Source organism: Glandiceps talaboti, chromosome 15 (assembly GCF_964340395.1).
Source record: "Glandiceps talaboti chromosome 15, keGlaTala1.1, whole genome shotgun sequence".
NCBI classification, from domain to species: domain Eukaryota; kingdom Metazoa; phylum Hemichordata; class Enteropneusta; family Spengelidae; genus Glandiceps; species Glandiceps talaboti.
The window spans coordinates 3,529,027-3,542,485 of record NC_135563.1 but is presented as its reverse complement, the minus strand read 5'-3'; the positions used below and the strand labels follow the sequence as shown (position 1 = coordinate 3,542,485).

Below are 13,459 nucleotides of genomic sequence, written 5' to 3'. Positions count from 1 at the left end.
GTCTGTCTGTCTGTCTGTCTGTCTGTCTGTCTGTCTGTCTGTCCCACGTTCCCTCATATCACTCATTACAGATACGTCCCCCTTATATTGTATTTAGAAAATAAAACATAATCGTAAATTTTATTGTCATCAGTTTTGATGAACGTGGAGACGATATAGTTTGGTATTGAGTTCAATGAGGTTAACTATCTTTCTTTAACTTTGGTTCACTTTATCGTTTGAAATAATCGTTTGTAAGATTTCTTTAGAAAGACTAGATTATTGTTGATGTACTTTGTTTTTAGGTTATCGAGTAAATACTGCAATGGTAAAGATACACATGTTTATGTGGTACTACCTGTCAACAGTTCAAAGTAAAGAGTCAAAAAATGATAATCAAACAGACAGACAGACAGCCAGACAGACTGCGCACGCACATACACATATAGACACACACACACATACATACATACATAGCATACATACATACATACACACATACATACATACATACATACATACATACACACACACATACCAAAACAAAACAAAACAAAACAAACATATGCAAGGGCCCAGTCCATTTTTTTTGCTTTCGTAAGAGTGAAACCTGTTGGAACGAAAAGTGGTGGTAGTAAAAACACTTAAATTACTAATGGAAGTATTCGCAACCTTAATGACTACACCGATTTCAAGTTACATGTATCAGCCATTACCTGAATCTCGTAATCTATTAGTGAATTAAGTGCTTATAAGTGTTAACTTAGTTCTTCGTCACCATTAAAGTTACTCGTGCAAAACTGAATACGAAAGGCATTGTAATTCTCAATTGTCTTCATGTCACTGACAGTCATAGGCTAATTGTACCCGTTTCTCTTCGATCAAAATCAGATACACCATAGCAATTGTCTGTGACCATAGCTAGCTTCTGTATGACCATCATTAACATTAGAACCTTTGGTGAAATCCTGAAATGATTTTGAAAGTTTGAAATGAGTTTGAAATGTCGAAAATTGTCACTAATGGCCCTGGAATTCTCTCTGTACATAGTGAATCATACAACAACGACACACTTTGTTTTGTATTTCTCACATGAGGGTATCGAGATTATTGGGGAGAAAGGAAATAGTCCAAAACAACACGATATATATAGCACACCAGTCTACATCCAGTTCCAACCCAACCTTTACCACGACGTAAAACCCCTACATTTTTAGGATTGTTATGAATTCAGACATGGTGCTGTTTATACATGTCTGAACTTAAACGCATCTAGTAATTAGCCTTTGAGGTAATATTTCCAAGCTTCGAAAAGCTAAGTTTCCCATGTGACATAAAAATGGGCCCGTAACATTGGTATAGGGGCATTAGTATTGCATGTATAGCAAAGTCACCGGTATGTTAGAGAACTTTAGGTGGTCATACCTAGTGTATAATAGAAACTGGAATCTGATGAGATGTGGTGATTTGTAGTGTCAATAACGTGTAGTTTCCAAAATAGAAGGTGTATTAATCCCTTCTGACAAGTTCATACTGACGAGTAGAACAATTTAGATTAAGTTCATTTATAAACTATCTCTGAAGATTACTATTACGAAACCTTCAAGTTCACTTTGTCCCAAAGTGCAATATAAGTGAAGCACTGATTGTGAAACAGCCAAGCATTTACACGATATGTTCTGTAACTGGTGTGGTAGCTAGGTAATACATGTATATGTATATGTGTATTTATGTTTCACATAATAAGTAATATTAAAAAATTGATGTAAGAAACAGGGACAGGAACAAATATTTACATTACCACGAAAACACAATGACCCCAATGACTGCCAATTTCAAAAACAGGGTGACCCCCTACAAATCCGCCGCTCCCCCCAGGCCGAAGAAACTGACTGGTCCTTAAAACACACATATGTTAGAGTCCCATGAAGTAAAGGATGGAATCGAAGTATAATCTAAAACCTAAAGACAACCTCGCGTCACTCGAATATACTTTCGCCAGTCACTTTGAGCTCCCCATTCTACATAATTTCTGTTATTGAAGTTTCGATAGATTTACGTTTCAAAATTCCTGGCGGGAACGAAATCTGCGACACCAATGTCAATGAAAAAAACATACCCAGTCACATCTGGTGACTTAGGGGCGCAGTTCATTCAGGTGTTTGTCATGCCAGTGTCACCATTCACATGGTAATAATTGCTAAAGGAGTCAGAGAGTATTCACCTTCTTCACTAGCAGTGGTAACAATGTCTGACTCTGGTACACGTCGACGTTATGTCAGCACACTGAGTGCTAAGACGGCTGAGAAAGCTAAACAAGAACTAAATGAAGATCCTGAAACCAGGGACCAGAAAATAGACGAGTTGAGGGAAAAATTTAGAAAGGAGAAACCTGAAGTCAAACTGCCCCCTGATGATGCATTTCTCGTCAGATTTTTACGCAACAAGAAGTTTGACGTCGACAGAGCGTTCAAAATGCTGTTGCATTATTACGATGTGAGACGGAAATACAAAGAAATATTTGTGAAATACCAACCGTCATTTTACAAACATATTTACGATTTGGAAATGGTGACTATTTGTCCTGGGCATGATGATGAAGGGAGAACGGTAGTGCTGTTTAGAATAGGTTAGTGTACACTTACAGTAATAGATTCACACGGTCATTTCTGTATAATGAAGGGAGAACGGTATTGCTGTTTAGAATAGGTTAGTGTACACTTACAGTAATAGATTCACACGGTCATTTCTGTATAATGAAGGGAGAACGGTAGTGCTGTTTAGAATAGGTTAGTGTACACTTACAGTAATAGATTCACACGGTCATTTCTGTATAATGAAGGGAGAACGGTATTGCTGTTTAGAATAGGTTAGTGTACACTTACAGTAATAGATTCACATGGTCATTTCTGTATATGTTAAAATGCAACGCACTCTTTTTTGTTTTCCCTTTGACGGCTATTGTACATTTGTATGTAAAATAAGCCAAGGTCGTATGTGTTTTCTCCTCTGATTGCTACAGATGAATGATTTTGTATATAGGGTCATTTGTCACTATCGTGGGACCAGGCCTAGGGACACAAACACAACGCAGCAGACAGACGGCTAGCAAGGTCGCGGAATATTGACCAATGCTTAAACTATCTACTATATATATACACACGTATATGTTTGTGTCAAACTTTCCTATCACAAATTACCACACAAATACCTAGTAACCACACCATTGTTCAACACGACCTATGCACAAAATATATTGGAAAACTGATCGACCATGTCTGCATAGCGGGTTTGATAATACAAAAAAGCAACCCTTCTAACAATGTGTAGGCCAAATTCCCACTTTAAAATGATGTGAACAAAGGAAAAAGGTAGCGATCGGTACGAAACACAGGTCATGATCAGGTATAGACTTAATATTTTTGGGGGATTCACATTCCTATTTGGATCAACACCTAACCTGATTTTTGCGCCAACTTTCATTGACCTTTTGATGCAATGTATAATATGATAGTCTCAGCACCCAGCAAGGGTAGAGCCCTCGACGGCAAGAGTCTGGGTAACCAAGACTTTGTATATGTCGCAATATATATTAAAGCATAATTTCGAATATTCATATGGAACAGATTGAATATAAGGCTAACTTTGAAGTATTCTTATTATTACACATAATGCTTCAACTGTTAAATTCTAACGACTGTTACTATACATGTTATATTGCCCACTGAATAACCTTTGACCTTTACATCTATAACACATTTACGTAAACATGACATCTAAAAAAAAAGGGATGTATGGAGGGCATTGATTTTCATGATGCTATTGCAAACTGCCAAAGGTTTACCCCTCTGAGTTAGAGTGACAGATTTCCAGTCATCGCCTAGATCGTTATTTATCTTCGGTGATGATACACTTAGACTAATATCCCAAGATGTTTTGTTCTTGAACGAGTAATTGTCACTTCATTTAGACAAGTCGTTTTCATACATTCTTGTCTTAAACATATTGCAATGGTATATTTTAGTTGTGCAAATTGTGTTGTTATCAATAAATACTGAAATCTGCACGAAATGCGACTATTTTCGCATATGAGTGTCTGCAATCTTTTTGTTTTTCATGTGTAACATTTCTAAAGTGCATGCAGTTGGTAAAATATGTTTACTCTTGAATGTACCCAGTTTGTACAAGAACGAGTATGAAATCTATGTGAAAAATGTAATACCTAGTACAGAAGACACTAATTGTGTGGTGATTTTGAAAACAATGATAACTGGTGACGAATTCCTGAGAAAAACTAATCTAAAATCTACACCAAATCTAATGACAGATTCACATTTTTGGATCTGAATGTGATAAAAAAAATATTAAGTCGATACCTGATCTTACCTGGCCTGGTCTGCAAGTGGCCTGTACCTACGTTATAATATAATAATTTATTTTCACCATAATAATAAGTATTTACATTTCATAAATCTAACTAAGTATAATTGGTGGGGACCATGAAATATAGTTCAGCAGAACTAATCTTCCTTCATGGCCCAAACAAATTATATGAAATAAATCATTTTATACAATGAAGATATGTAGAGTTGCAAAAATGATATACATGTAGAACAAAATAAGTGCATACTCTATTACCTCATACATAAAGAAATAACTCCAAAAAAATACAATTTGATAGGAAAACAAAGCAACAAAGAAAACAATAATCTAGGAATGGGGAAGAGTTAAAAAACAAACAAACAAACAAACCAAAAAAAAACAAAACAAACAAAAAAACCGATCGGTTAAGTAACAAAGATTAGAGAGAGGTTGACTCTCTAGTATACTTTCTCGCTAGTCCTCGGGAGCATTGCTTAAATAGTTGTTTTGTATGTACCGATATCTAAAGCATATTTATTGTAATATCCTTGTACTGTGCGCCCTCCCCCGAGAACTGATTTGTAAAAAAGTGAACCCCCTCCAATTCACCCGGCCCTCCCTCCTTGTAATTTCTGAAGGCTCCCTTAAAACTTAAGGATTAGAATTGACAAGGTGTCTTTATTCAGTCAATACAAAGTGAGAAAAGACAGGAAGAGGACAACAGCTTATGAAAGTTTATTTATTTCATTGCTTTAATCACAATCAATCAATCAATCAATCAATCAATCAATCAATCAATCAATCAATCAATCAATCAATCAATCAATCAATCAATCAATCAATCGATCGATCGATCGATCACCAAGTCACCCTATCAACCACGTAATTACTGTACTCCACCCCGTGATTGTATATTTAAGTTCGCATTAAAATGCGAAGTTGTTAAATGACGAGCAAATGAAATGATAACACTCCAGAAAGATGACCCTTCAGAATACAACGGAAGGGAACTATGAGGAGAGTCAGTAGAACTGACAACATGAAGCAGTGTAGGAAGTTTTTTCAACAGCCAAGGTGGGGGAGTTTGGGAAGGTAGTTGAGTTTATGGAGATAATAAAGGACAGAAAGGTCAGAAGTCGGGTTATCTTTTCTTTTTTTCTACCGAATTCTGAAATCGATTTTGTCCTTGACTGTATAGAGAGGACCAAATGCTTCTTGTTTCTGTCCTGTAGTCTTGTCAAAGGACAGAGCTTGAATTAGTAGGAGTAATTGGTGCGATGACGACATCTGCCAACCAGAACATCATACACAAAAATCAATGTTACATATAATCATATTCTTTAATTCATTTATTCAAACTTAAAAGGTCATCTCTAACACTTCGTGCTAATTGTTTCCCAATACGAAGCGAGAATATCAATTCACAAGACACCGTACCATCAGAGTGTCGCGCTCTAGAGAACAAACTCAAACTCCCTGATTTGATGAGTTTGTTCTCAGACCACCGAGCTTTGTGACAGCATACATGACATTCAATAACTCTTACCATTATCCCAACTCTGAGTCGATGTCCATCTTATTTACTTTGTTTACAATTTGTGAACAATTGCTACATTTGGATGATTAACTCTTTCAGGGCGAATTGATCTCAATCAATACAGCCTTGACGCCTTCTTGACAGCCGTTTTGATGATGTTTGACAAGTTGCTAGAAGATGAAGAGATACAAGTCCACGGTATTGCCTCTGTGGGTGATTACGAATATCTGACGTTGAAATTGATAACAAAACTGACTCCGGACGCAAAGAAGCATACGGATTTGATAATGGTAATGGTTTGTAGAATATCACATTACTTAAATACCATTTTTTGTTAGGATTGGACATTGTTATGGATACAGTCACTGTATTTTAATTAAACCTATGATTTCATATTTTTTCATTTCATATTTCATATTATTTATTTTCACCAGACACAAAGGGAAAATAATACACAACTGGGAAGAAAAGAAAAGAAATACTGCACCTGGTGAGGCCCATAGAAATAGTTCAAGCAGAACTAGTAAACAAAACAAAACTCACATAGTATATTTATAAGTAAACTAATCACATGAAATGAAATTAATGAAAATAAGTCATAGTTGAAAACATATACAAGTTCTGTAGAAGTCACTGAAAGGAATTAATTTTTAGCAAGAAGGTGTTCTTTAAAGTGTTTTTGAAGGTGCGTCTGTGGGTAATATTTTTGATATAGCTAGGGAAGTGGCTGCATATTTTAAATTATGTTTGCTTTGTGTTAACTTTATTTTGGGTATGCAAAAGTTGTCATTTGTAGCCAACCGGGTAGGGTACACACGAGGAAGAACATCGAACGAGACTACAATACTGACTATGTCTAATATATATGTCTATGATACCAAACATCACAATTAGACGTATGGTTACGTCCAGGAAATGACTATATTGATTTAGGAACGTGAACTTTGGTTCAAACGACAACATACACAAGAAGCAAGTTACGATATGTTATCTGGTTACAGAGAAAATAAAGATAGGGCGCAGCGTTGCTGAGATATTCAACTTGAAAGTTATAAACAAGCAAATGATACAAATGAATAGAAGATTGAATTGATATATCAGTTTCACCTTTATATATACCTTTGATGTGCCTTTATTTAGATATAAAGGATCGATCTGTCAAACAGTTCAAAAGTTATAGATAACAGTCCCTGATATTAAGATAAATCAATGAAGTTTTGAATACTAGTATATTGCAAAAAGGAGATGAGCAAACTGCTGTACAATTCTTGTAAAAGGCAAAACAGATATGCTAATGTGGTATTCCAATTTGATGAGTTCCGTGGTGATGCTATTCCAACTCTAATGCTGGTGGTGAATCCGATTAACATTTTGAGTGGTGTATTATCCTATCAAAATACTGTGTTATTGATTAAACACATGATAGCGTTTAATTGCTGGTAGTTATGGAGAGGTGCCAATACATGGAAGGGTCAGTGGATGGATGGATGTATGGATGGATAGCAGATGGATGGATGGACGGACGGATGAATGGATGGCTGGCTGGATGGATGGCTGGATGGATGGATGGATGTATGGATGGATGGATGGATGGTGGATGGATGGATGAAGGGATTAATGGGTGGGTGGATGGATGGATGGATAAATGGATGGATGGGTGGATGAATGGATTAATGGGTGGATGGACGGATGAATGGATGGATGGATGGACGGACGCACGGACAGTGATTGATGGACAGACGGATGGATGGATGATTGATGAATGAATGAATGAATGAATGAATGAATGAATGAATGAATGGGTGGGTGGGTGGATGGGTGAAGGGAATAATGGATGGGTGGATGGATGGATAAATGGATAGATGAATGGATGGTCGGTCGGACGGACAGTGATTGATGGATAGATGGATGGATAGATGATAGATGAATGAATGGATGGATGAATGAATGAATGGATGGATGGCTGGATGAATGAATGAATGAATGAATGAATGAATGAATGAATGAATGGATGGATGGGTCGATTGATTTGATGGGTAATTACTATAATGTACTTTTGTATCTAGTAACCTATATAAAAAAACAAAATAACGAAATTCATCTGTTTGTATTTATACAGAACTCATTGCCACTCCGCATGAAAGCCTTCCATTACATCCGTCAACCGGAAATCTTTGAAACCATGATGGCGATCTTTAAGCCATTGTTGAATGAAAAGTTGCTAAGTCGGGTAAGTACAGAATATTCTACTATGCGCAAGCAAACTTGAACGTAGTCTAATTACTCTAAGTACAGTGGTTTTCGTTTTCTACACTGTGTGTGTGTGTGTGTGTGTGTGTGTGTGTGTGTGTGTGTGTGTGTGTGTGTGTGTGTGTGTGTGTGTCCATCTGTCTGTCTGTCTGTCTGTCTGTCTGTCTATCACGTATAGTGAAACGACAAATTTTACCGAAAAGCTAGCTAAATCTCCTGTTGGGGAAAGAATGAACAGAGCATGTCAGTAGTAAACCACCACACACTGACATGCAGTTGTAATTGGTTATTTTTTCATGTGTACTACAAACTCCAGAAGTTTGAAAGTAAGTCACGCGAGGACACGAAGAAAATCACACTTTATATATCAATAGCATAAAATAATTTGTTAGTGGTAAGAACAGAATGCTGTGCTAGAGATTTCCATTTGACAGTACAGTGCACACTCATTTTCTTTAGTTGAAAGAAGGACAATATTGGAGAACGATATCTAATTACACCACGTGTATGCAAGTTGAACATGTTCGACCTGAAAGTACAGAGTTCATGGCCCTGGTCCTTATATCGTCACAACAATGCGCCTCCCTGTCATTGGTTTTGTGATCGAAATATGACTCTAGATTTTGAACAGGAATTGTTTGTGACTTTTTATCTAGTATGCTAATCATTTGATATACCAAGCTATTGGACAGTTTAGTTCATGACTCAAGATGTCACTATTTTTTTTCGTAAATCATACTTATACAGACATAATTACACTAGTATTCTTTCAATATTTGTCTTCATCTAACCAGTGACTTCAGGGTTTGTTACCACTCGTATACGATCTGTAGTGACAATGGCCCTAATCTTATATTGGTAATTTATCAACATGTGCCATGATAGTGTGTGACCTACATAAATGTGACCTTCAATTCTTTTATATAACTATTTTAACCATATCAATAGCCCTTTATTCCTTCTCACAAGACAATGATAACTTTCATATCATGACATCAAAATCTCGCGTTGACGAACGGGGTTTTCAAATCATTACTTCCAAATCTCGCGTTGACGAACGAGGTTTTAACTGAGACTACTTGTCTCAGAATAAAGTCAAAATGCAGTATTGTCGTAAAACAATTATGATACATGGTGACGAAGTCATTCTTGGTAACATGCTATCGTGGTTAAGAACATTCACGGTGATTATTTGCCAGGTATACCAACATATATATTATTTCTTTGTATTCAAGATGCATCTACATGGTAAAGACTTTGGTACTCTACACAACCACGTACCGTCCTCTATGCTGCCGACAGATTTTGGTGGACAGTTGACGGACAACAACTCCGCCAAAGAGTTTTTTGACGAGCTGGTCAAGGAAGACGTCAAGTTTGCTGAATACAATCAATATGGTTTCCCAAAGGCTGGTGCAATTCTTGGTGCTCAATCCCAAGGTGTTGATCCGGTCGGTGGACTGGCGGGAAGCTTCAAGAAGTTAGAAACATAATATAGAATATCGTATGACTTTTACCGTCATTTAATTTTATGAACTTTCAAGTGACCTACCTATAATTTTGATAAACTTGAACATAATGTACTTTGACAGATAACTTTGAAGGCATACACAATATTATTCTTTCATTGTAGATTAATGTATTTGCGTAGAAACGTAATTACTTTGATCAGACTTAGTCTAGTTCCTATACAGTACCGTTATGATTTATACCTCAACTCACAACGTGGTTTAGTTAGAGACCACGTTAGCATCCAGACTAGATGATGCTAGGTTATCGTGCATAAAGTTCAATCCTAGCACTGTCAATGATCACGGTAATGCTTACTAGAATGGGTACTTGTGCTCCAAACCTCTTAAATTAGAACATTAAATGACACCGTAAGAAACTACAATCACATCTATGTATGAATGGTTTTGGAGAATAAAGTGGTAACCCGAAAAAATCGTTCTCTTTGGAACCCAGAGCACCGTGTCCGTGTATAGTAGGGAGACCACACCGGAATACGTGATAAATGTACTCTTTTGAAATGAGACTGTACTGTGAGGCCATATTTTTGTTCCTCTGTACATGTACAATAAGGGCGGGATCGCCGAAGGTCTACTTACTCTACATACACTGGAAACTTGAAGACGAGTTCAAAAAAGGACGACTCTTCAGAGAAACGTGATGTGAATGGGAATGGGATGAGAAATGTTGGAAACATAAAAATGAAACTTCAATGTAGTGAAGTAAACGGGAAGCTGACATTCATAATTTTCAATTTGTTCTGTGCACGTCCATGTTTCCAAAAAGCTTTCACTCTTTATATACTGGTGTTGACACGTACATTAACAGATTCCCTTTGAAAACGGGTGAGTAAATAGGGCAAATCATAGTTTTGCCCATCTGCGACTGTGTGTGGTGAGAAATGTTCATCAACAAAGACTCAGAACCATGGCATACACGGTGCTACTTGTGATGCTTTTAGATGATTTACAAAAGTGCCCAAGTCGATTTTACGATGTGCATTATCTTTCCCTGATATGGGGTTAGGGTCTTTGTCAGTGTATTGATTTGCAATGACCCTTGCTGACCTTATGCATACACTGGGTATTGATACGCTACTGTACATTCGTGAATTCCCACGACTCAGCTGAAGACCGGATGTGTAAATGTTGTCAAGAAATGAAGAAAGATATTGTTCAAATTCAATGGAAAACTTGAATTATCCAAACTGCTGGTTAGAACAATACTCAGTATTTCATCCCCACACAGCCCGAACATTTACGAAGTTCCGGGCCCGTTTTTTTAAACTGTGTAAAGTATATAGTTCTACTCAATGAGTAGTGTCTGTTTTGTGGCTATACAGTAAATAGTGTAGTTCCTGACGACCGTGTTCCGACGTTATCTTCGCACATTACTAAATGTGGGTAGAAATGTAGTGTAAAATTGGAATACGGTCGTCAAGAACTAGACTACTATGCAGTGGGAAGAAATCTCGATTAATGGACGAGTTATTCAGTGACGTCACTTTTACTCGGCAAATTACGTCATCGATTCATATGCATATTATTCCTGGTGCCAGTTTGTACATCTGCCATCAGCCAAAGTATCAGTAAGAAGAGTGTATAACGTATGCAAAACATGTAGCTCCTATACCTACACATAAGACACACTTACAGTGAAGAGAAGGACAGTGTCGACTTCCACAACATCAAGATTTCGGATAGGGGAATGTGTTTTGGTTGAACTCTTTCCGTGCAAGCTTATGTACATATTTTAGGAAGGCGAGGTAGAATGGGTATGACAAGTAAGGAAACTGTCATGAAGTAAATTTAAACCAAATTAAAATATAAATAAAATATTTTAAATCAAATTAAAATATACAGGGAAGGGTCTGGTAATGAAGGGACAATGGAAATGAAGAGAATGGTGAAATTTGAATTTGAATTTGATCCGACACCACTTGAGTCTGAACTCGGGATAACTGTAGTTGAACTTGAAATACTTATGCAGGACAGACACGAATGGATACGTATTGTAAACAAGTTATATGGGACCTGGTAACAAAGTAAAAGCTCAGCATTGATGCAACCAAAGTAAGACCATTATTTTCAACGAGATGTAGAAATGGATAATAAGTGTAAGGATCATTACTGTCGATGAGGGCGCATTTCAAACAACTGTGGAAATACTTGGGGACCGGTCAGTTTCTTCAGCCTGGGGGGGGGGGGTGCGGTGGATTCTTAAATAGGGCCGACAAAATGTCACTGACCCCCCCATCTGTAAAACCAAAAACAGGCTGACCCCCCTATACTTAATTCTAAAACATGATGACCCCCCATATATACATCTATATATACATATATATATATATATATATATATATATATATATATATATATATATATATATATATATATATATATAATATTCACATGACAGGTATTTTTTGATCGTGACTCAGTGTGGACTGCTTGACTGTCTTGCATCTACTTTATAAGATCCCGGGTTAGCACTATCATATTTAAATATATTGACTACACAAGGTAAATATATTCCAAAAGGAGTTTAATAGCATCTTGACAGTGAAAGGTATAGGAAAGCTTGAGCAGGGAATATGTATATCTGTTATGGGGGTCCTAGGGGGGTCTCCCCCTAGAAGCCCTGGAGATTTTTTACTCTGAAAAGTCAATTTTGAGACTATTCAGGCCCTTTCAGACAATAATGTCCAAGCTTTACAAGACAGCAACAACATGTAAAAAGATTTTTTTTTTGAAATATTAAGTTTGATAGCATCTTGACAGTAAGAGGTAGGGTGAAGAACTTGAGATTGGGATGTGTACACCTCATGTAGTGGGGGGGGGGTCCTAGGGGGTGGTGAGGTAATACATGTATATGTATATTTATAGTTATGCTTGAACTAATAAATAATATTAAAGAATTCATGTAAGAAACAGGGAGAAGAACAAATATTGACATGTACCACATTTCAGACAAGGCTATATGCCATTGTAGAAAAAGGATTTTTTTCTTCCATCACAATCCAAAACACAATGACCCCCCCCCCCATCCACAATTCTGAAAACAGCATGACCCCCCCTACTGCTAATTTCAAAAACAGAGTGACCCCCACCCTCCCAATCCACCGGACCCCCCCCAGGCCGAAGAAACTGACCGGTCCCTTACAGGGCAGCATCTGTGATCATCCATTATTTAATGTCACTAGTTTATATCAATGATAACATACGATAAAAGTGTACAACAGAGATGAGAATGTTATTTCAACAGCGGAACTGACCGTATTCGTGGAGTGAAAACATAATATGTATACTAAGGATAAACATAGACGACAGTAATAATACAAATAAAAGTTAGTGTAAAGCTATAAAGAAACGTACAATTGTTTATTGTCAAATTATTAGGGGGGGCTAGATCAATAGCTAATTGTAGAATTAACAAATTAAAATCGTTTAGTTAGGCCTCAGCCTCACCCCATCCTCGCTTTTAACTAAATTGGACAAAATTGAAAATGTTTCAGGCAGCATAATCGATTTCAAATCAGTATGTAGTAGTATGTAGTGCTATGAATACAAAGACAGTATGTAGTAGTATGTAGTGCTATGAATACAAAGACAGTATGTAGTAGTATGTAGTGCTATGAATACAAAGACAGTATGTAGTAGTATGTAGTGCTATGAATACAAAGACAGTATGTAGTAGTATGTAGTGCTATGAATACAAAGACAGTATGTAGTAGTATGTAGTGATATGAATACAAAACCAGTATGTAGTAGTATGTAGTGCTATGAATACAAAGCCAGTATGGAGTAGTATGTAGTGCTATGA

At 36.8% G+C, this 13,459-nt stretch overlaps 1 protein-coding gene across 1 annotated transcript; it reads left to right on the top strand.

Moving 5' to 3' along the window:
• Positions 1-2,226: 2,226 nt before the first annotated feature.
• Positions 2,227-10,086, top strand: LOC144446787 (alpha-tocopherol transfer protein-like). Its single transcript, XM_078136621.1, has 4 exons — positions 2,227-2,608; positions 5,978-6,168; positions 7,998-8,108; positions 9,364-10,086. The coding sequence occupies exons 1-4, from the start codon at positions 2,227-2,229 to the stop codon at positions 9,619-9,621; spliced, it is 942 nt and encodes a 313-aa protein (XP_077992747.1). The 3' UTR covers positions 9,622-10,086.
• The last annotated feature ends 3,373 nt before the right edge of the window (positions 10,087-13,459 follow it).